Genomic DNA, 20,270 nt, shown 5'->3' with positions numbered 1-20,270 from the left:
CACTAATCCATTGCTCTGTTTATTTCTTTTGCATACTTGTTACAGCAAAAATGATCTCAGTATCTGTTTACTCCATAATGGTCTGTCTCCTTCCCCTCACCCAGTCAATTCGGGCAGGGACTCTGATTTATTCACTGTGGTTTTCTAAGCACCTAGTCTGATGCCTGACACACAGAAGGCATTCAACGCATTGCCAAATTAACAAATAACACAAAATGATCAATGCTGTAACAGAAGAAGGCCCAGGGTTTCCCAAGAGGGCCTGAAGACTCCTTCTGAAGGAATCAGGGAAGGCTTCTCAGATAAGGGGACATATGCATGGGGTTTTAAAGGATAAGTAGGAGTTCACCAGGTAGAGAAGGAAATATATTTCTGTAACTCACTGTGTGACTTGAGCAAAATTCTTGAGTGCTATCTCTAGCTCAGCTATTTCCACTGTGAAAGAGAGATTGGTTAGACTCTTTTGAGAATGTAGTGAGAAAACATACGTGAAATGTTGACCCAACTGCCAGCAAAGAGAAATTGTCCCAAAAAAGCTAGCTATCAAAATATTCTATAAAGCAGTTACTATGGCACTTAGCACATAGTAGGTATTCAGTCTCTGGTCTCAAGGACGTCCCAGCCTGCAGAGGATATAAGGCAACTGCAGTCATGGATGATCTGTATTATGATGGAAGTGCAGGGCTCTGTAGAAGGGAGACAGGCATGTTTATTGAATCCCTACCACTGCTGTGCTCCATACGTGTTAATCCTCCCACAGCCCCAGTTATTATTGCTGCTTAGTAGATGGGGCAACTGAGAGAGGTTCAGTGACTTGCCCAAGATCACACACTTAATAATGACCAGCACTGAGGTTTGGACCCAAATGGTCCAGTTCCAGAGTCCATGCTCCAAACCACTACATCATGGTGAAGTATACACATTCAAGGGAGCCCAGACCAAGCTTGATAATCAGTCTTACAGCAACAGAAAGTAAAAGGGCCAGGGTGGAAGTGCCCAGTGTGGAAAAGATGTACTCTGCCTAGAGGAATCAGAGAAGACTTCCTGGAGGAGGGGGCATTTAGGTTGGGTTGTGAAGGATGAGTAGAAGTTCACTACTAACAAGGATATGGAGAAAGACATTCACTCACTCAATTAACATCTCCTGAGGCCTCCATGAGTCCACCCCTGAACAGGGTGATGCAAGGAACACAGAGATGAGTCAGATCTGGGCTTGGCCCTCAAGGGACAGCTCATCTGGTGAGAAGGAGGGATGGGGAGAGAGGCAGGGAAGATGGGGTGATACGAAGGACACTGGAAGGATGGAGATGGGTGGAAAAGAAACAAAACCATGTTCTCAGGACTTAGCCAAGATCTGGTGATATTAATGGGAAAAGTGCTGTACCAGCTAGGCTGGGCACCTGGATCCTTGGGGTGGTAGAGATGTGAAAACGGAAGTAGGTTATGACAAGAGTAGGTTAACCCAGATGGGATCATATTTCTCAACCTCCTGGGAGAGGCCTTTATCCTCGTGGGAAGGGGTCCAAGTCCCCATGGCAGGGAGGGTTCTGTGGGTGTGCAGCTCCCTTTGTAGTCTCTGCCACGCCAGACAGCATTTCTGTCTCTTTTTCTTTTTCTCACCTGCATCCTTCAGTGTCTTTGTCTCCCTGTTTTGTTTTTTCTTCTTTCTCCCTCTTCCCCTACCTCACCCCCATCCTGCTGGCTGGTTTGCCTTCTTCCCTCTGAGTCCTGATTCTTTCTCCCACTCCTAGTCTGATTTCCGGGAGGTCATGCTAGGTAACGCTCCAGCCTGCCCAGTGTGTTGGTCCTAGCCCACTGCAACTTCATTCAAAATGAACTTGCTTCCATGCTAGGACTCTGCCTTAGGGACCTTCCTCCTTTCTCTCTTCCTCCTCCAGGCCACAGAATATCCTGTAACCGGATGCTGCCACCCCGAAGTCAGGGTGAATCAGGGCTGCCCTTTCTGGAAAGCCCACCTGAGAAGGACAGCCTCACCCAGGGCTCCTCCCCCATTGCGCCAGACCCCTGATGCTGCCGGCCCCTGGCTCATCCTGACGAAGGGTCTACCGGTGCAGTCTGCCTCCTCACGGCCCCCAGTGAGGGCCCCTGGGCTTCCCCCTCCTCCCTGGGACATGTCCCAACCCAGATTAATCATGGGGCGGCCCCAGGGAGGAAGACAGCATGGCTTACCATAAAGAAGCAGGGCCACTGAGCACAGGCTTGAAGATCCAGGCACTCCAGAGGCCATGAGGCTGGGATTCCTCTGTGCTCTGCTTTCGCTCCTGGAAGGTGAGGTTCCCGCCATCATGCTCCCCTCCATGGCCCCCCCGGGACCCTTCCATCAGGCCCTTTGTCCAGAGTCTGTCCCCGAGCCCTCCCACCTGGCTCTCCGATAACCCTTCTGCCTCCCATCCCCACCCCAGGGCAGGGCTGGGCAGACACCCGAGCCATCGGGGCCAAGGAATGTCGCCCCAACTCACAGCCCTGGCAGGCTGGGCTGTTCTACTTCACCCACCTCTTCTGCGGGGCGACCCTTATCAGTGACCGCTGGCTGCTCACAGCTGCCCACTGCCGCAAACGGTGAGTGACCCGGACGGGGCTGGAGGTCAGGAGAGAGAGGGCTGCGGACCTCTGTAGAGGAGGGAGGGAGCCATGGGCAGGAAGGGCCAAGCCTCCACTTCTCTTCCCCAAAGTTCAACTCCTAGAATGACAGAGAGCTGACTCTCTAAATTCTAGCATGCTAAAGAACCTGGTCCTCAGGGTGTAGATTTTGAAACTTTGAATCTTAGATGAGCTTCCCTGGTGGCTCACACGGTAAAGAATCTGCCTGCAAAGCAGGAGACCTGGTTCGATCCCTGGGTCAGGAAGATCCCCTGGAGAAGGGAAAGCAACCCACTCCAGTATTCTTGCCTGGAGAATTCCATAGACAGAGGACCTGGTGGTCTATAGTTCATGGGGTTGCAGAGTGGCAGATTACTGATCATCTTCACTCACTCAGACTCCTAGATGCCTAGACTCTGACCTGGAAAAATCCAGAGCTGTACATTCCTAAAATCTTGCATCCAGGAGATTTTACACTAATGTAAGTAAGTAATTACATTAGTGATGTTGCCAAATTGGAGAAACGTAGATTCAGGGACAGGTAGAAATCTGAGTAGTCTAGAGCAGCACTATCCAATGGAAATAGAACCCTAACCATGTAGGAAAGTTTAAGTTTTCCAGCAGACACATCAAAAAGGCAAAAAGAAAAAAAAAAAAAGAGTAAAATTAATTTTAATAATAGATTTAACTTGCCATACTCAAAATGTTATTTCAACATGTAATCAATTTTAAATTCTTATGAATGACATAGTTTAGTCTTTTTTTTTTTTTAATACTAAGCCTTTGAAACCAGGCTTGCATTTTACAAGTACGTTGCATCTCCATTTGGACTAGTTGCATTTAAGCGCTCAATCACTGTGTCAGATAGCACAACCCTACGATCTTAGATTCAAAGATTCAAAGTATTCTAGCTAGGTTCATTGAGTAGGGAAGCTTATAGTCTGAATTACAGTGTCCTAGAATACTGTGGCTTGTAGAATTCTAGAATCTTGAACCAAGAGAATTCTAGAAACTTATGTTTATACATGTCTAGAATCTGGTGGATTTACTATTCCTGCATGCTATCATTCAAGATTTCTAAAATCCCCAAAGTGTTAACCAAGAGAATTCTAGAGTTTCAAATTATTTGAAACCTAAATTCTTACACTTCTAAAAATCACAGATTTCTAGATTTCTATAATAATGAAATTCTAGTTTTACTATCCCAGAATATCAGAACCCTAGGTTTTTATGACCTAGATTTAATTCAGATAATTTAAAAATCTTGGACTTTTTGATTCAGGGAAATCAAAAACATTCGAATCTCAAATTCTTAAGATACTAGAGCTTGAGCCTCATAGAATACTAAAATTGTGGGTTTCCAAGGTATTAGAACCTTAGAATTTTAGAATCTTAGATTCTGGGCATTCTAATAGAATTCTGGAATCTACCTGATGCAGAAATCCTTTTTATATTATCTGGGGAAAGGGGCCATGACTCCTGTTGGATATTTTCCCTCTAGAAAGGAAGCATAGGGGCTACCCAGGCTGCTCTGTGAGAATTTCCCATCATACACCACTCCATGCTGGAGCCTCTTTAGCTCAGGCCTGTACATCAGGCTAGGAGAACAAGGGCCACATTTCAGTACCAAAGACAGAGGGGAGAAGCAGAAACATGGAGGTGCAGGAGATTCAGGAGCAGGGACAAGTCGGGGCTGCGGGGTGGGGTTGGGACTGACTTCCCAGACACAGAAACCAAGGCAACAGTGTGACAGAGAGGGAAAAGACAGAACTAACACCTTATGTTCCTCAAACCCTGAGTTCTCAGTCATTAGCCTGGTCCCTAATGTCAGAGGTCAGGGGTTGGGGGATGGACATGTAGACACCCTGAGGGTCCCTGGCTGTCCAGGGCATGAACCCAGAGCAGAGCAAGTGGGTTCTGCCACTGCAGGGAGAGGGTTTGAGACCAGATTTCAGGAAGAAGTGCATTGAGAGATGAGGGATGTAGCAGACAGGAAAAGTCTGAGGCCACAAATGAGCCTAGCTTGGGGATTTTCCATATCCCACCCTTTCCACATACACACACACGAAAACACAGAGCGCCACTCCCCACAGAAGCCACCAGACCTGTGCGTGCAGGTTGTGCGGCTGCTGTTGGGTGGTGGGCGGAGGCCTCGCCTGCCTCCATGGTTCCAGGGGACCCAGGTCACCACTGCGGCTCCAGGTGGGGCAGAGAGGAAGGTGGTTTACTTGACATGGGGTGAGGAAGAGGTGTGAGCTTTGGCGGAGAGCTACAAAGGTCGAGGCAAAGGGACGGAGTGGGAAGCAGGGCCCAGAGAGGGTGTGTGCCTTGCTTAAAGTCACGCAGCCCTGTGGGTCACAGACAGATGACCAGAGAGGGTGTGTGGCTTGCGAGTCACACAGCATCCCAGCGGTCAGAATAAAGAGGATCAGGCCCGAGAAGACACCTCGCCTTCTCCCACCTTGACCTCTGACACCTGTCCAACAGGTATCTGTGGGTCCGCCTTGGGGAGCACCACCTCTGGAAATGGGAAGGTCCGGAGCAGCTGTTCCGGGCCACAGACTTCTTCCCTCACCCTGGGTTCAACCAGGACCTCACTGCCCAGGACCACAACAATGACATCATGTTGGTTCGTCTGCCCCGGAAGGCACATCTAGGCCCTGCTGTACAACCCCTCAACCTCAGCCAGACCTGCGTCTCCCCAGGCACCCAGTGCCTCATCTCAGGCTGGGGGGCCGTGTCTAGTCCTAAGGGTACAGCCTTGCCCACTGAAGACACCCTGATGTCTCATGCCAGGGGGCTGAAGCCCCTCTCTGCCTCTGTCTCTGCTTTTCCATCTGTATGTTCTGTCTATCATCTGTCTATGCATCCATATATTTCATCAGATCTAAATGCTATGAATGATAAGATGCACCATTATCTTACAACCCACTAAGAATGAGAAAAAGAAAAACAGGTTTCAGCCATCCTTTTCTTACAAAATACACGGAAGTACCGATAGCTGAAAGGACATGTTTGCAATGTTTCTCACTTATCTTCTTTTTTAAAAAATTTTATTCCTTCTTATTTATTTTTGGTTTTTGTTGCTGTGCTAGGGCTTTCTCTAGTTGTGGCAAGCTGGGGCTCCTCTCTGGCAATCCACTCCAGTACTCTTGCCTGGAAAATCCCATGGACGGAGGAGCCTGGTAGGCTGCAGTCCATGGGTTCGCTAGGAGTCGGACACGACTGAGCGACTTCACTTTCATGCATTGGAGAAGGAAATGGCAACCCACTCCAGTATTCTTGCCTGGAGAATCCCAGGGACAGAGGAGCCTGGTGGGCTGCTTGTCTATGGGGTCACACAGAGTCGGATTCGACTGAAGTGACTCAGCAGCAGCAGCAGCAGCAGTAGGGGCTCCTCTCTAGTTGTGCTGTGCAGGCTTCTCTTGTTGCAAAGAGCGCAGGCTCTGGGGTACATGGGTTCAGTGACTGCAGCTCGAAGGCTCTAGAGAGCCAGCTCAGAAGTTGTAGTGCATGGGCTTAGTTGCCCCGCGACAAGTGGAATCTTCCCAGAGCAGGGATCAAACCCACGTTCCCTGCTCTGGCAGATGGATTCATAACCACTGGACCACCAGGGAAGTCCCCATCCATCCCTGTATGACATCATTTCCTGGAAGGCACATCTTGACTTCAGAGATGTTTACATGTGAAAATACGTGCATCTCAGAACTGAAATAAGGTCTATCTCACTCAGAGTCAGAAATCAGCACATCCATTAGTCAAATTTGGCTTGCCACAGCAGTAGTGGCTTTCAAAAGGCCATGAAAATAAACAAAAACAAAAACGTCAGTTTGTGGCTGCCAACAGTTAAAACCTGAGCGATGTGATATAAAAGCCAAGTTTCTTGATTTGCTTGAAAAATTCAAAACTGACAATGCTGGGTCCGTATTTCTAAAATAACGACCACTGTTAGGCAGAATTCGGCAGAATTCAGTGGAGGCTGTGACCTTCAGACAACATGTGGGTTCTGTGGTTCACTGCGTTTCTCCCCCAAGGACCGCTGTTTCCCTAGACAGCCCCTCCCCCACTTCCCCATCTCTAGTCTCTCCACGTCTTTGTCTCAGGCTCCATCGAGGGCCATCTCACTGCAAATGTCTCCTCCCCTTGATCTCACTGCTTTCTCCCTGGATGTCTCTTGGTCTCTTTCTTTATTAAAAAACATTTTTTGTTGTTGTTATATTTGTTTCTGTCACTGCATGTGGGCGTTCTCTGGTTTCAGAGAGTGGGGAGTTAGTTCCCCTGCAGCTGTGGTGTTCAGGCTTCTAACTGTGGTGGCTGATCCAGGCGAAGCACAGGCTCTAGAGCATGTGCCCTTCAGTAGTTGCAGCATGCGGGATCTAGTTCCTTGCAGGGATCGAACCTGGGCCCCCTGCATTGGGAATGTGAAGTCTTAGCCAACTGGACCACCAGGGGATTCCATCTCTAAGTCTGTTTCTCCGTATTTTTTCATTGCCTCCTCTGAGAATTCTCTTTCCCCTACAGTGGTCTCTATCTTCCCATCAAGGTCCCTCTTTTTCTCTGTGTGAGTTTTATACATATCTCTTCTCATCTCTTGGCTCTCTGAGTCTTTCTTTCTCTCTCTTCGGCCCTCTCCCCTTCGTCTCCATCTGTTTCTCCTCCACGCTGTGATTCTGTTGCTTTCTCACTTGTTCCTGTCTTGGAGAGTCTCGGGCTGTGGCTCGGTGGGTCCGCCTTCGGAAAGTGGGGCAGAGGGCGGTGCTGAGTTGCGATGGAGACAGCTGCTGACCTTTCACGGACCTTCTTTCCCCACAGTGGAGTACCCACTGACGCTGCAGTGTGCCAACATCAGCATCCTGGAGCCCAGACTCTGCCGCCGGGCGTATCCAGGCCACATCTCCGACAGCATGCTCTGTGCAGGCCTGTGGGAGGGGGGCCGGGGCTCCTGCCAGGTGAGACGTGCTCTGGGAAGGACGGGGGTGGGCATCCTGCAGCAGCTCTGGGGTCCTGGGGGAGAAGGCAGTTGGAGCCCCAGACTTCCTAGAACAGAGCATGGAAGGATCTGGGATACCTGGGTCTTGGGAAGGGCGGCGGGTGGTGACCAGTCCTGCCAGGATTCCTGGACCTAAAAGAGGAGGGGACTGGGGGTTGGACTCTATGTCCTGGGAGAAGAGGGGTTAGGATCCACGATGCTAGGTCCTTGGGGGAGGTGGGGGCCATGAGATTTTACTCCTGCGTCTATGGCCTTCCCAGGTGGTTCAGTGTAAAGAATCTGCCTGCCAATGCAGGAGACACAGGACACGTGGGTTCCATCCCTGAGTTGGGAAGATACCCTGCAGGAGGAAATGGCAACCCGCTCCAGTATTCTTGCTGGGAAAATTCAATGGACAGAGGAGCCTGGCGGGCTACAGTCCATGGGATCACAAAGCGGTTGGATACGACTGAGGGAGGAGGAACTGGAGACCGGGACGCCTGGGTACTGGAGGAGAAGGGAACTGGAAGCTTCCTCGGAGGGAGCAAATGCCTTGTGTCAGGTCCTGAATGGATCGGCCTAACAGTTTCTCTGCTCTTATTCCGCGTGCAGGGTGACTCTGGGGGCCCCCTGGTTTGCAATGGGACCCTGGCCGGTGTGGTGTCCGGGGGCTCGGAACCCTGCTCCAGGCCCCGGCGCCCTGCCGTCTATACAAGTGTGTGCCACTACCTGGACTGGATTCAAGAAACCATGGAGGACAACTGAACCCTCGCGCCTTGGACGACCAGGATTGGAGGGTGGGGCAGGGCAGGTGGATTTGCAAGACTCCAGTCTCAATGGTCTAAGCCCCTGGCCTCTCCTGGCCTGGAGAGGCCTTCTGGATATTCAAGTTCCCGGTTTCTGGATATTCAGACCTGGGGTTCCGCGTGAACTGTATAGCTGTCCCCCCAGTTGAAAGGAGCGGGGAGACACCTCCGCCCTTCTTGGCCGCATCTCTGAGTCACCAGGAACTGGCACCGCCCCCATAGAATAGCTCCCCTGCGGTCTACCTTGGGAAAGACATCTACTAAATAGCTTCAGGTGCTTCCCTAGTGGCTCAGTGGTAGAGAATCTGCCTGCCAATGCAGGAGACGCAGGTTCGATCCCTGCTCTGGGAAGAAGAATCCCACGTGCCCGGGATTAACCAGAGTCCCGGAGCCACAACTACTGCGCCTGCGCTCTGGAGTCCAGGGACGGCAACTGCTGAGCCCACTGCGCCCGCCGCAGCTACAGAAGCTGCGGCACCGAGAGCCCGGGCTCCACAACAGGAGAAAAGCCCAGGCAGCAAGGGGAATCCAGCACAGCCCCAAATAAATAAGTTAATTAATAAATAATGTCTCCCTCCAGAGCTTTGTCCAATGAGATTTCCCCTTACAGCCCCACCTCCTTCGTCAGCGACCCCGCCTTACTGGAGGGTCCCTTCCGCTACATGGAACTCAGGCAGTGGGTTAGTCTCTTCCCACTCCCACCATCCTGCACCTTGACTCCTTCCTGGGCGTGTCCAGGGTGTTCATACTGGTGGGGACTGACCGAGAGGAGAGAAGTTGGGAGAGGCGCTCAGTCCCCGCCGATCTAAGGGACAATTTTGCATTAAACGTGCGGAGTCCGGCCTTCCTTCTGCCAGTTTTGTAGGATAAAATATGGGCATCGCGTGGGCGATGGACGGCAGAGAGGAAACACGGCCGCTGCGTTGCGGTTCCCCATAAGCCCGGAGTTCAGTTCAGTTCAGTTGCTCAGTCACGTCGAACTCTTTGCGACCCCATGAATCGCAGCACGCCAGGCCTCCCTGTCCATCATCAACTCCTGGAGTTCACTCAAACTCATGTCCGTTGAGTCGGTGACGCCATCCAGCCATCTCATCCTCTGTCGTCCCCTTCTCCTCCTGCCCCCAATCCTTCCCAGCATCAGGGTCTTTTCCAATGAGTCAACTCTTCGCATGAGGTGGCCAAAGTATTGGAGTTTCAGCTTCAACATCAGTCCTTCCAGTGAACACCCAAGACTGATCTCCTTCAGAATGCACTGGTTGGATCTCCTTGCAGTCCAAGGGACTCTCAAGAGTCTTCTCCAACACCACAGTTCAAAAGCATCAATTCTTCGGTGCTCAGCTTTCTTCACAGTCTAACTCTCACATCCATACATGACTACTGGAAAAACCATAGCCTTGACTAGACGGACCTTTGTTGGCAAAATAATGTCTCTGCTTTTTAATATGCTATCTAGGTTGGTCATAACTTTCCTTCCAAGGAGTAAGCGTCTGTTAATTTCATGGCTGCCCAGAGTAGGTCCTGCCTAAGTCTGGCTCCATCAGCCCTATTGCAGCAAGGTTCCTGGGCTCTGATTGGGCCGGTCCCGACGCCCCCAGGGGAAGGGGAAACCAGGTCACAGCGCCTCCCAAACCTGCCTTCCCGGAATCTGGACCTCATAGGGGGCAGCCAGCGGGCGGGGCGCCCCGCCCTCAGAAGTTGGGACCCAGAAGACGGGCTTGTCTCCCATTCGGATTATTGGCAGCACCCTCCTCCCACAAAAACCCAGGCTCCGAATTTTTCCTTCCAAAAAAATAACCTTAAGAATTCAGCCTTCAGCCCCTCCTCCCTCAGACCCAGGAGCCCAGGAGCCCAGGCCCCCAGCCCCTCCTCCCTCAGCTCCAGGAGACTGGGCACGCATTCCTTTCTGTTTCAGACCCAGGAGTCACAGTACTAAGCTCCTTCCCTCCCAGACCTCAAGAGTTGGAGATTCCAGCCCCTCCTCCCTCAAGATTTCCCATTTAGCCCCCCCAGCCTCTCCTCAGCCATACCCAGGGTTCCAGTTCCTCGGTGCTCGGCCGGCTCCCGGGTGGGAGGAGTTGGATCTGGAGGCGGGCCATTCCAGTTAAAAGGCTCCAGGATCTTGTACCAGGCACGCAGAGCTGAAGTACTGGGAGCTCTTCCTCTGGGTCCGAATCAGTAGGTGACCCCGCCCCCTCAATTCTATAAGGTGAGATGCCAAAGTTCTCAGGCACAGGGTATCAGACCCCCGCCCCCTCCCCTAGAACCTCAGACCCCTTCCTCCTTGCAGATCCAGCAATCAGCACCCCAGTCCCATGCTTTCCAAGACTTAGGAGTCTCAGCTTCCAGTTGGCTCTTCCTTCAGACCCAGGAGTCGGAGACCCTGACTCCCTCCTTCCTTGGAATGTGGGAATCCAACCCCTTGGGCTCCCAGCAACTCAGATTCAGCAATCTGGAGCCCCATCTCATTTTCCTTCAGACCCGAGACTGGGTCCTCAGCTCCTGCTTCCTGCAAGACCCAGAAGAATGGTTCAGGATCTTGCTTCTCCCCACCCCAATCCCGAGATCACTAGGGTTTTGGTCTCCTCCTTCCGCCTCCGCTCAGCCCTGTCCTCTCGTCTCCCAGGTCCCACCATGGGACGTCCCTCACCTGCTGCAGTTTGGATCTGGATGCTCCTGCTCTTGCTGTTGGAATCCCAGGCAGGTGAGGGGGCCCAGAAGGCATCGGTGGAGCACGTGAGCCTGGGGGAACACTGTGACGGTGGCTACGTGGGTGCCCGTGGCGGCCTGTGGGGAGATGGGAAGTGCAAGATGACATGTGGGAGTTCCTGTGGGGTTTCCAGAGGGTGGAGGCCTGGTACACGTGGCAGCAGGTAGGAATGTGTTAGTTTCTGTTGGGTATTGCAGGAGCACACCAAAGCCAGCGGGGCTGCCTGCTGAAGGGCGCAGATATTCACGCGAGTCTGCGGGGCGGGTGCACGCAGGCTCAGGTGTGCGACTCCGTGTTTGGTGACTCATGGCCTTCCATGAGTGTATGTGTGCATCTGTGCAGCAGCATGTGCAAGCCAGGCGGCAGACGCCGGAGGAGGGTGTATGCGTGTGTATCCTTTTGAACCCACTGTGTTTTCCTGCCCCAAACGTCTCCCTCCTGCCTCCAGGACATGTGAGGGCACAAGAGAACAAGGTGCTGGAAGGGAAGGAGTGCAAGCCCCACTCTCAGCCGTGGCAGACTGCCTTGTTCCAGGGTGTCCGGCTCATCTGCGGGGGTGTTCTCATAGAGGACAACTGGGTTCTTACAGCAGCACACTGTCAAAAAAAGTGAGTGGATTCCTGCAGCAGAGGGGGTGGAGAAAGAGCGGCCTGGGGCTTTGCTTCAGGAGGGGTGAGCTGGGGAGCGGGTCTCTGAGAATGGAAGTCTGAGAGAAGAGGGGACCTGGGTCTCAGAGAGGAGGGGGCCGGGAGCCCGGATCCCTGCCTGGGTGCCCAACCACCCCCATCGTCACAGGAAATACATGGTCCGCATGGGAGAGCACAGCCTGAAGAAAAAGGATGAGTCAGAACAAGAGAGGGCCGTGGCTCGGTCCATCCCGCACCCCTGCTATAACAACAGCAAGAACGACCACAGCTACGACGTGATGCTCATTCAACTACGTGGTCGGGTATCCCTGGGGCCCAAAGTGAAGCCCATCAAGCTGGCGGATCACTGCCCTCAAGTCGGCCAGAAGTGCACCATCTCAGGCTGGGGCACTGTCACCAGCCCCCGAGGTAGTGGGAGGGAGAGGAGGAGCTGGTTGGCCCAGTGGACCCCAAGCCATTGGCGACGCTTTGCCTCTAGGGCAGATAAGGAAGGGAACGTGATTGTGAGGTTGACAGTCACGGGCGGTCCACGTTAGAAACCTTCAAGACCAGAATATTGATAGGCATGATGGGGAAAAAGGAAACAGATTGTTTAATAGGGCTCAGAAATGTGGATGGATGAATGAAGAGTGGATGAGTGAATGCATTCCTCCACCTTTAAGGTGGAGAGTTGTGAGATTTTCTGTTGTACAGAAAGTCAAAGTGTTCGTTGATAGTCGAGCCTGACTCTTTGTGACCCCATGGACTGTAGCCCGCCAGGCTCCTGTGTCCGTGGAATTCTCCAGGCAAGAATACTGGAGTGGGTAGCCATTCCCTTCTCCAGGGGATCTTTCTGACCCAGAGATTGAACCTGGGACTCCTGCATTGGCAGGGAGATTCTCTACTGTCTGAACCACCAGGGAAGCCCTATTTTGTTGTTTAGAGTTTTACGTAACCTTCACAACAGACTTGGGATACAGGGACTCAGTGGCCCAGGAAAACAGGCTCCCTCTTCTCCATCTTGAACCCAAGATTCTGGGCCCAGATCCTGCCACACCCAGGAGTCCGGGCCTTTTCTCCCCCAGGACACTCAGTCTAGATCCCCAGCTCCCTCCTCTTTCTTGACTCAAGTCTGGACTCCACTGAGGTCCTCCCTCTGGGGCTTCAGAGTTCAGGGAGCCCTTTGCCCTGCTTCACAATGAAGAGATTAGGGCTCAGCTCAGAGGTGATATGATTTGCTAGGAAAGCAAAAATCAGGATTCAGGTCCCTGCCTGTGTGACTCCTAAGAAAACAATGGGCTGCTGTGGAAACCTACCTGCTCATGAATCAGGCAGGTCAGTTCAAACCATGATTCTGCCCCTTTTCTCTGGACAAGTCCCTCCCCATCTCTTGACCTCAGTTTGCTCAGCTACAAAATGGGGATAATTATCCAGTAGGTTTCTAAGCTCCACGAGGGCTCAGATTATATCTGTTTTCTGCATTGTATGTTCCTAGTGTTCAGGGTGGTGACCAGGATTTGTTGAAGTTATGCATGGATGAAGGAATGAATGACTCCCTCCTTCCAAGAGCTAATGTGAGGATTAAATGAGATTCTGGGCATATAGCTTCTGGTACCTAGGGGTACCAGGTAAACTTTTACCTCTGAAGTCTGTTTCTCAAAAGTTAATAAGAAAAACTAGTTCCACTGCCCATCATCTATTCAGCGCTTACTTTGTGAGCATCTGATATTCCTCAGGTATTGTACCATACAAAGCCTGTGGAGCTGCACGCTAGGTGGGGGGATAGACAATAAACAAATACATATAAAATGAAATATTAGGTGTAGCCAAGTGCTATAATGGAATATTACGGGGGGGGGGCGGTGAGAGGAAAGGGAGTGATGGAGATGTGGTGTTGTAGTTAGAATAATCAGGGAAGGCTTCTAGGAAGAGGTGATATTTGGAAGAGGTAGGACAGAGCTGAGATGGAGGACCTGGTGGTCTGGGAATGGGAAGATTGGAAAGATTCAGAGGTGTCACAGAGGGGCGCTTCCAGGTCCCCCAGTCACCGGATCCTTCATTTGAAAATGACCTCAGGGCAAGAAACAAACAGTAGGGTCCAAAGGTCCTTTTCTGGGTGGAGAAAAAGAAACAGCAGGGGCCATGGCTTTGTTTCCTGTGATGAGAGGAGAACACGCCATCCCGTGAGACGTCTCAAAAAGCCCTGTGCTGCTGTGGGTGCACGGATGGGAGGTTAGATCCCGACAGGGATGGAGGGAAAGGATTGCTATCTCTGATGACTTACAACCTCTGCTCCCTCAGAGAAGTTTCCTGACACTCTCAACTGCGCAGAAGTAAAAATCATTCCTCAGGATCAGTGTGAGAAAGCCTACCCAGGGCAAGTCACGGACAGCATGGTCTGTGCCAGCGACAGCAGTGGGGCTGACACATGCCAGGTGAGTGCCTTCGGAAACTCCCTCTTTTATTTACTGATTTTTGGCTGTGCTGGATCTCCGTGGCTTTGCTTGGGCTTTCTCCAGTTGCAGCGAACTGGGTGGGGTGTTGGGGGGGGGGCGGGGGGGGGTTGTTCCTCTTCACTGAGGTGCGCGAGCCTCTCATTGCTCTCTTGTTGCCGAGTGCAGGCTCTAGGCGCGTGAGCTCAGTAGTGTGGTGTCCGGGCTTAGTTCCTCTGCAGCATGTGGGATCTTCCCGGGCCAGGGATCAAACCCGAGTCCCCTGCATTTGCAGGCAGATTCTTATCCACTGGGGCACCGGGGAAGTCCTGAAACGTCCTTCTTCCCTTGCTCGCCTTGCAGAGATGTGAGGCTTGGCAGTGGGGTGATCCCAAAGAGTCAGCACCCCTGTCTCTACAGAGTGGGAAGCGAGTTCAGAGGAGGCACACTCTCCCTGCAGGCCGCACAGTGCAGGAATCAGAATAATTGAATCGTCCTTGCTGTTTCTTTGGGAAGGCTTGCCAGCGGGGGAAGGTGCAGGGAGGGGCAGGGGATTAAAGGGAGTGAGAAGCTAAGTCCTTGAGGGATAAGCTCCCTGCCCTCTTTCCTACTGTTAGCACCTGGAATTTGTGCTGACTTTCCTACTTTTCTCCGGGTCCTGACTGGGTTCCCTAGCATGGCTGCCTTCTCCTATGACTGGTTCCTTGGGGAGCAATGCTGTTTTCCCAACTGGCCAGAGGATGGCACCGTTGATTTCAGGGCTCCCTCAATGGGCTCCCCATCCTCAAGATGACACATCTTGGGCTTTGCCATTGATACAGCACTCTCTAGCCTACTGGCTTCAAGTGCAGTCCTCAGGGCTCCACTTGGATTTGTCCCCACCCCCTTTGCTAAGGATTGGTCCCTGAAGACAATGCTTCAATGCTCCCTTTCCTATTGGCCAGGAATAGAGTCATTCCCTTTCTTATTGGCCAAGAACAGAATCATTTCCATGAGTAGATCCTGCTATGGAAGCTAGTCTTTTCTGGATGATTCCTTAGAGACAATAATGTCTTCCCACATACTCCCCACCTTTTCCCCTTGGGTGTGTGTATATCCACAAGAACCTGGCTCCTTTCTCCTGTGTTTTGTAACCAGATGATCTCTTCCAGATTGGCCAGGAATTGTTGTTGTTACTGTTCAGTCGCTCAGCCATGTCCCACTCTTTGCGACCCCATGGACTGCAGCATGCCAGTCTCCCCTGTCCTTCACTATCTCCCACAGTTTGCTCAAACTCGTGTGTATTGAGTCGGTGATGCCATCCAACCATCTCATCCTCTATCGTCCCCTTCTCTTGACGTCAGTCTTTCCCAGCATCAGGGTCTTTTCCAATGAGTCAGCTCTTCGCATCAGGTGGCCAAAATATGGAGGAGCTCAGTCTCCCCGATGCAATTGCTACTCTCTGCTCTCTGGATTGGACCCCCCAGAGAGCATTCTCTTCCCGCATTGATCAGGATTTCCTCCATTGCCCTTAGACATCCTGTCTGTAATCCCACACATGGAAGCCCCACCCCTCTCTCTCACATTGGTCCCAGGATACAATGATCTTATGCCTGGGGAACCAATCACGTGACAGAGATGGTACAAATGCTGGCGTGTGTGTTTCCGTTGGTTGCTCAGTCAGTCCGACTCTTTGTGATCCCATGGGCTGTCCGCCAGGCTCTTCTGTCCAGGGGATTCACCAGGCAAGCATGCTGGAGTGGGTAGCCATCCCCTTCTCCAGGGGATCTTCCAGACCCAGGAATTGAACCCAGGTCTCCTGCATTGTGGGCAGATTCTTTACCATCTGAGTCACCAGGGAAGCCCACGAAATGCTGGTAACAGCTGAGCAACTTAGGTGAAAATCTTCTATTCCCCCCTTCTAGGGAGATTCTGGGGGCCCGCTGGTGTGCAATGGCGTTCTCCACGGCATCACATCGTGGGGCTCAGACCCCTGTGGGCGGCCTGAGAAACCTGGTGTCTACAGCAAAGTCTGCCGCTCCCTGGACTGGATTAAGAAGACCATAGGCCGCAGGGGCTGATCCCAAGACAAGCTCTAAACCTCCCTCAATAAACTCACAGCATCAGCCTGGCTCCCTGCCTGTCTGTGCTTTGGCCCTCCTGGGAGGGGTGGAGGGGCAGAGGGTCTGCACCCCGGAAATGGAGAGATCAGAATCCCCATGGTCATTCTGCCCATCACCACTGTTCAAAATTGTTCCCCCCAGCCCGCGTTTTTTTTTTTCTGGGAGGACTTGGAGAAATGGGAGGTTAGTTTCAGAGGATTTTCAGATGTCCAATGGACTGGCCTGCAAAAGACCATTAAAAGAGTTTCTGTTCGGTTTTTCTGAGCAGCTAAACTTACTAAGCTCTGGGGGGAGATGCTGTTGTTGTTCAGTCGTTCAGTCTTGCCTGACTCTTTGCGACCCCGTGGAGTGCAGTAAGCCATGTTCCCCTGTCCTTTGCTATCTCCTGGAATTTGCTCAAATTCATGTCCATTGAGTTGGTGATGTCATCCAACCATCTCATCCTCTGTCATCCCCTTCTCCTGTCCCCAATCTTTCCCAGCATCGGGGTCTTTTCCAGTGAGTCAGCTCTTCCCATCAGGAGGCCAAAGTACTGGAGCTTCAGTCCTTCCAATGAATATTCAGGACTGATTCCTTTAGGACTGACTGGTTTGATCTCCTTGCAGTCCAAGGGACTGTCAAGAATCTTCTCCAACACCACAGCTTGAAAGCATCAATTCTTTGGTGCTCAGCCTTCTTTAGGGTCCAACTCTCACATCTGTACATGACTACTGGAAAAACCACAGCTCTGACTATGGGGAGATTTCTCCTTATAAACTGTGAGATATGCAGAGTAGGGTCCAGGAAATACATGAATAGCTAACAAATGCACCCATGAGCATCCATGAGACTGAGGCAGCACAAAAGCTGGAAGGACCTATTTGTGTCAAGCTTTTGCATACAAGTGGCTGAGCCACAGTTCAAACTGGCTGTGTGCATAAAGGGGGATTGGCTGGTTTAGGTGCTTAGGAGGGCCTTGGAGATGATTCATAATATTAGAGGATGTGACATGGATATCAGAGTCTCAAGTACCTGAGTTGACGTGTGTGTCTATGTGCTCGGTCACATCTGACTCTTTGTGACCCCATGGACTGTAACACCACCAGCCTCCTCTGTCCATGGACTGTCTGTCGTGGGCTATCATTTCCTACTCCAGGATATCTTTCCAACCTAGGGTTTGAACCCACGTCTTTTGCATCTCCTGCATTGGCAGGTGGATTCTTTACCACCAGTGCCACCTGGGAAGCCCACCTGAATTGGTGAGTTAAGTCAATCATCTCTCTGTCATTTCTCTGTCTCTCTCCCTGCTGTCTCTGTCTCTGTTTCTCTCTCTCATATGTGTGGACTGTTTCTCATCTCGGCTCATCTCTTTTCTTCTCCTGTGGATCTCATTTCAGCCTCTATAGACAAATGTCTTCACATTCAGGGAACATAGTAGCCTCAGACAGCCCCAGTTCAGCAAAACCAGCAGAAACAAAGATCTCTGTTCTTCCAACATCTTAATATGAATCCCAGGGAAGAACTCTGGTCCAGCTTGAACTGAGCCTACCCAATGGATCGATCATTATTTCTAAGGAGGAAACTATGATCTTGACTTAACTGGACCATGTGTCTATATCAATGGGTGGGAGGGTTTTGGAAAACTATGGTTGACAGTTTCACCAGAACTATATGTATGTGGGGGCAGCTTTCCAAAAGAAGTGGGGGCTGATGTTGAAAAAAGCGGGGAAGGGAATCCCAGAATTCAGAAACAATGGGCTTTCAGAATCTAAGAAGCTGAATCAGAAAGTTCCAGGATGACGATGTCCGGGATGCCTGAGGGCAAGGCACAGCTTCAGGACAGCGAGGTTCCAGTGCTCACGTGTGATGGTGAGCCGGATGATGAGTCTTCAGGCAGAAGACCAGGACATGAGTCTCAGGGCAAAGGAAGTATGGAACTGGGTGTCTGGGTGGGACTGAAGAGCAGGATTAAGCACAAAGGGCACGCACAAGAGGGCTGGGATTTGGGGCTCTGGCCAACGTGGGGACGAGCATCGTGAAGAAATCCACGGGGTTCCCAGTTCATTTTGAGCCAGGAGAGGTTCTGAGCATAGATGACGGTGTCCCAGAGAAATTTCCTTCTCAGACTGGGTCTGTGTGATGGTGATGGGTCATGTGTGCTAAGTCACTCAGTCGTGTCCGACTCTTTTTGACCCCCTGGACTGTAGCCCGCCAGGCTCCTCTGTCCACGGGATTCTCCAGGCAAGAATACTGGAGTGGGTTGCCATGCCCTCCTCCAGAGGACCTTCCTGACCCAGGGATCAAGCCTGTCTCTTCTGTCTCCTGCGTCAGCTGGCGGGTTCTTTACCACTAGTGCCACCTGGGATACCTTGGGCAATCAATCCTCAGCATTCCAATTCTGACCCTTCTGACTCCTTAGCTATTGCTTTTCCACAAGGATTCTAACTTTTTTTTTTTTTTCCTTTGGTAGCACCTCATGGCATGTGGAACTTCCCCAACTGGGGATCGAACCCACACCCCCTGCAGTGGAAGGGCAGAGTCTTAACCAGTGCACCACCAGGGAAGCCTCAGTCCTAATTTCATTTTTTTAAAATATATTATTTATTTGTTTGGCTGTGCTGGGTCTTCGTTCTGCATAGACTTTTCTCCAGTTGCGGCGAGCGGGGCTCCTCTCCAGGTGCGGTGCGCAGGCCTTTCGCTGCAATGGCTTCTCTTGTTGGGAGCACAGGCTCTAGGCTCGAGGGCTTCAGTCGGTGTGGCTCTTGGGCTGTAGACGACAGGCTTGGTAGTCGTGCACATGGGCTTAGTTGCCACACGGTATGTGAGCTCTTTAGGGATCGAACCCGTGTCTCCCACATTGGCAGGCAGATTCTTCACCACTGAGCCGCCAGGGAAGCCCTCTAACTTCTTCTAAACCTCCCTTTTCTCATCTATAACGTGGGGAAGACAGTCCTCGCTTGGACCCAGGAGAGGAACAGAGATGAGGGTCCCAAGGCACCTGACACATCACACAGTAGGTACACAAGAAATAGACGTTGCTTCTTTCCCGGGAGGATGGGGTAAGGCAGCACACAGGAACTCAGGGGTCAGTCCCTGGCCCGGGAAGTCTCCACGAGCCGTGGGCAGCTTCCACAACCTCTGAGCCCACTCTCTAGCATCTATGAGCCACAGCTACTAAAGCCCAGGCGCCTAGAACCTGTGCTGTGCAACAACAAACCTTTAGTATCAGTATCTTCTACCCTCAGATACCACGCTCCAAGCTTGGTCAGAATTCAAAGTGAAATCTATGTGTTGCCTTTTAAAATGTCTATAATTTGACCATATCCTTCATTAGTGCTAGAGGTGAATGAGAAGGTGGACTACCATCTTTTAATATGCTTCCTTGTTCTGTTTCCCATACAACATTTTAGAATATGAGTTAGGTGAGATTCAGGCTTATAATAAAGTAATTGGATTATTAAGAAACAAAAAAGACTGGTGTTAAGAATTGGGTCAAAGTAAGGATTGTGCACGAAGTCCCTGGATTTCTCTTCAGCCTCCTCAGCATGCTGTGAAAAAGAGTGAGGTCTTTTCCACTCTCTCTTGAGCACCTGATCGTATCCAACCGTGTCTTCTCAGTGAATGGCAGCTCCATCCATCAAGCGAGAGACTTTGAAGTTTTAACATCTGTCTCCCTCTCCCCAGCTTCCATTTAATCCATTGCCAAGACCTGTTGATTCCTCTACATGCACCTTGAATCCCTCCACTTATTACCATCCCCACCTCCCAAATGGCTTATATCCAAGTCGTCATCATCGCTCATCGGAACAATAATGATAGTTTTCTCATGTCTCCACACCCCCTTAAAATCCATCCTCCATATAGCAGCCAGAGTGATTTGGAAAGTACAAATCCTGTTACATCACTCCATCCCTCTGTTTGACCATCTGCAGTGTTTTGGCTTGGTCCACCAGCCACTTCTCTCCCCAGTCCCAGGAAGGCTGCCATGCTTGCAAAACTTACATCCAGAGGGGGTGCTATCTAGAAAAAAGAAAAGAGAATTCTGCCA

At 51.3% G+C, this 20,270-nt stretch overlaps 2 protein-coding genes and 1 long non-coding RNA gene across 3 annotated transcripts; 2 read left to right on the top strand and 1 right to left on the bottom strand.

The window, feature by feature from the left end:
* Window positions 1–1,163: 1,163 nt before the first annotated feature.
* LOC133229644 (uncharacterized) lies at window positions 1,164–10,491 on the bottom strand. Its single transcript, XR_009730593.1, has 3 exons — window positions 10,404–10,491; window positions 2,516–2,631; window positions 1,164–2,282 (listed from the first exon to the last, which is right to left on the bottom strand). It is a non-coding gene; the product is annotated as an uncharacterized LOC133229644 (long non-coding RNA).
* Window positions 2,186–8,955, top strand: KLK9 (kallikrein related peptidase 9). Its single transcript, XM_061386209.1, has 5 exons — window positions 2,186–2,289; window positions 2,424–2,580; window positions 5,089–5,354; window positions 7,414–7,550; window positions 8,183–8,955. Exons 1-5 carry the CDS (start codon window positions 2,247–2,249, stop codon window positions 8,333–8,335), a joined length of 756 nt encoding a protein of 251 aa, XP_061242193.1. The 5' UTR covers window positions 2,186–2,246; the 3' UTR covers window positions 8,336–8,955.
* A 3-nt stretch (window positions 10,492–10,494) lies between the features above and the next one.
* LOC133229621 (kallikrein-8-like) lies at window positions 10,495–16,252 on the top strand. Its single transcript, XM_061386204.1, has 6 exons — window positions 10,495–10,582; window positions 11,000–11,077; window positions 11,532–11,691; window positions 11,879–12,138; window positions 14,011–14,144; window positions 16,046–16,252. Exons 2-6 carry the CDS (start codon window positions 11,008–11,010, stop codon window positions 16,199–16,201), a joined length of 780 nt encoding a protein of 259 aa, XP_061242188.1. The 5' UTR covers window positions 10,495–10,582; window positions 11,000–11,007; the 3' UTR covers window positions 16,202–16,252.
* The last annotated feature ends 4,018 nt before the right edge of the window (window positions 16,253–20,270 follow it).

Source organism: Bos javanicus, chromosome 18 (assembly GCF_032452875.1).
Source record: "Bos javanicus breed banteng chromosome 18, ARS-OSU_banteng_1.0, whole genome shotgun sequence".
NCBI lineage: Eukaryota > Metazoa > Chordata > Mammalia > Artiodactyla > Bovidae > Bos > Bos javanicus.
The sequence above is the reverse complement of the archived record's forward strand: the minus strand, read 5'-3'. Positions and strand labels throughout refer to the sequence as shown.

What these genes read in the sequence shown, in the direction of transcription:
- LOC133229621 (XM_061386204.1), top strand. Translation starts at nt 11,008, where the DNA reads ATGGGACGTCCCTCACCTGCTGCAGTTTGGATCTGGATGCTCCTGCTC. An exon ending in GCTGTTGGAATCCCAGGCAG is followed by an intron (nt 11,078 to 11,531) that starts GTGAGGGGGCCC and finishes TCCTGCCTCCAG; the next exon opens with GACATGTGAGGGCACAAGAG. An exon ending in GCAGCACACTGTCAAAAAAA is followed by an intron (nt 11,692 to 11,878) that starts GTGAGTGGATTC and finishes CCATCGTCACAG; the next exon opens with GAAATACATGGTCCGCATGG.
- KLK9 (XM_061386209.1), top strand. Translation starts at nt 2,247, where the DNA reads ATGAGGCTGGGATTCCTCTGTGCTCTGCTTTCGCTCCTGGAAG. An exon ending in TCTGCTTTCGCTCCTGGAAG is followed by an intron (nt 2,290 to 2,423) that starts GTGAGGTTCCCG and finishes TCCCCACCCCAG; the next exon opens with GGCAGGGCTGGGCAGACACC. An exon ending in GGGGCCGGGGCTCCTGCCAG is followed by an intron (nt 7,551 to 8,182) that starts GTGAGACGTGCT and finishes TTCCGCGTGCAG; the next exon opens with GGTGACTCTGGGGGCCCCCT.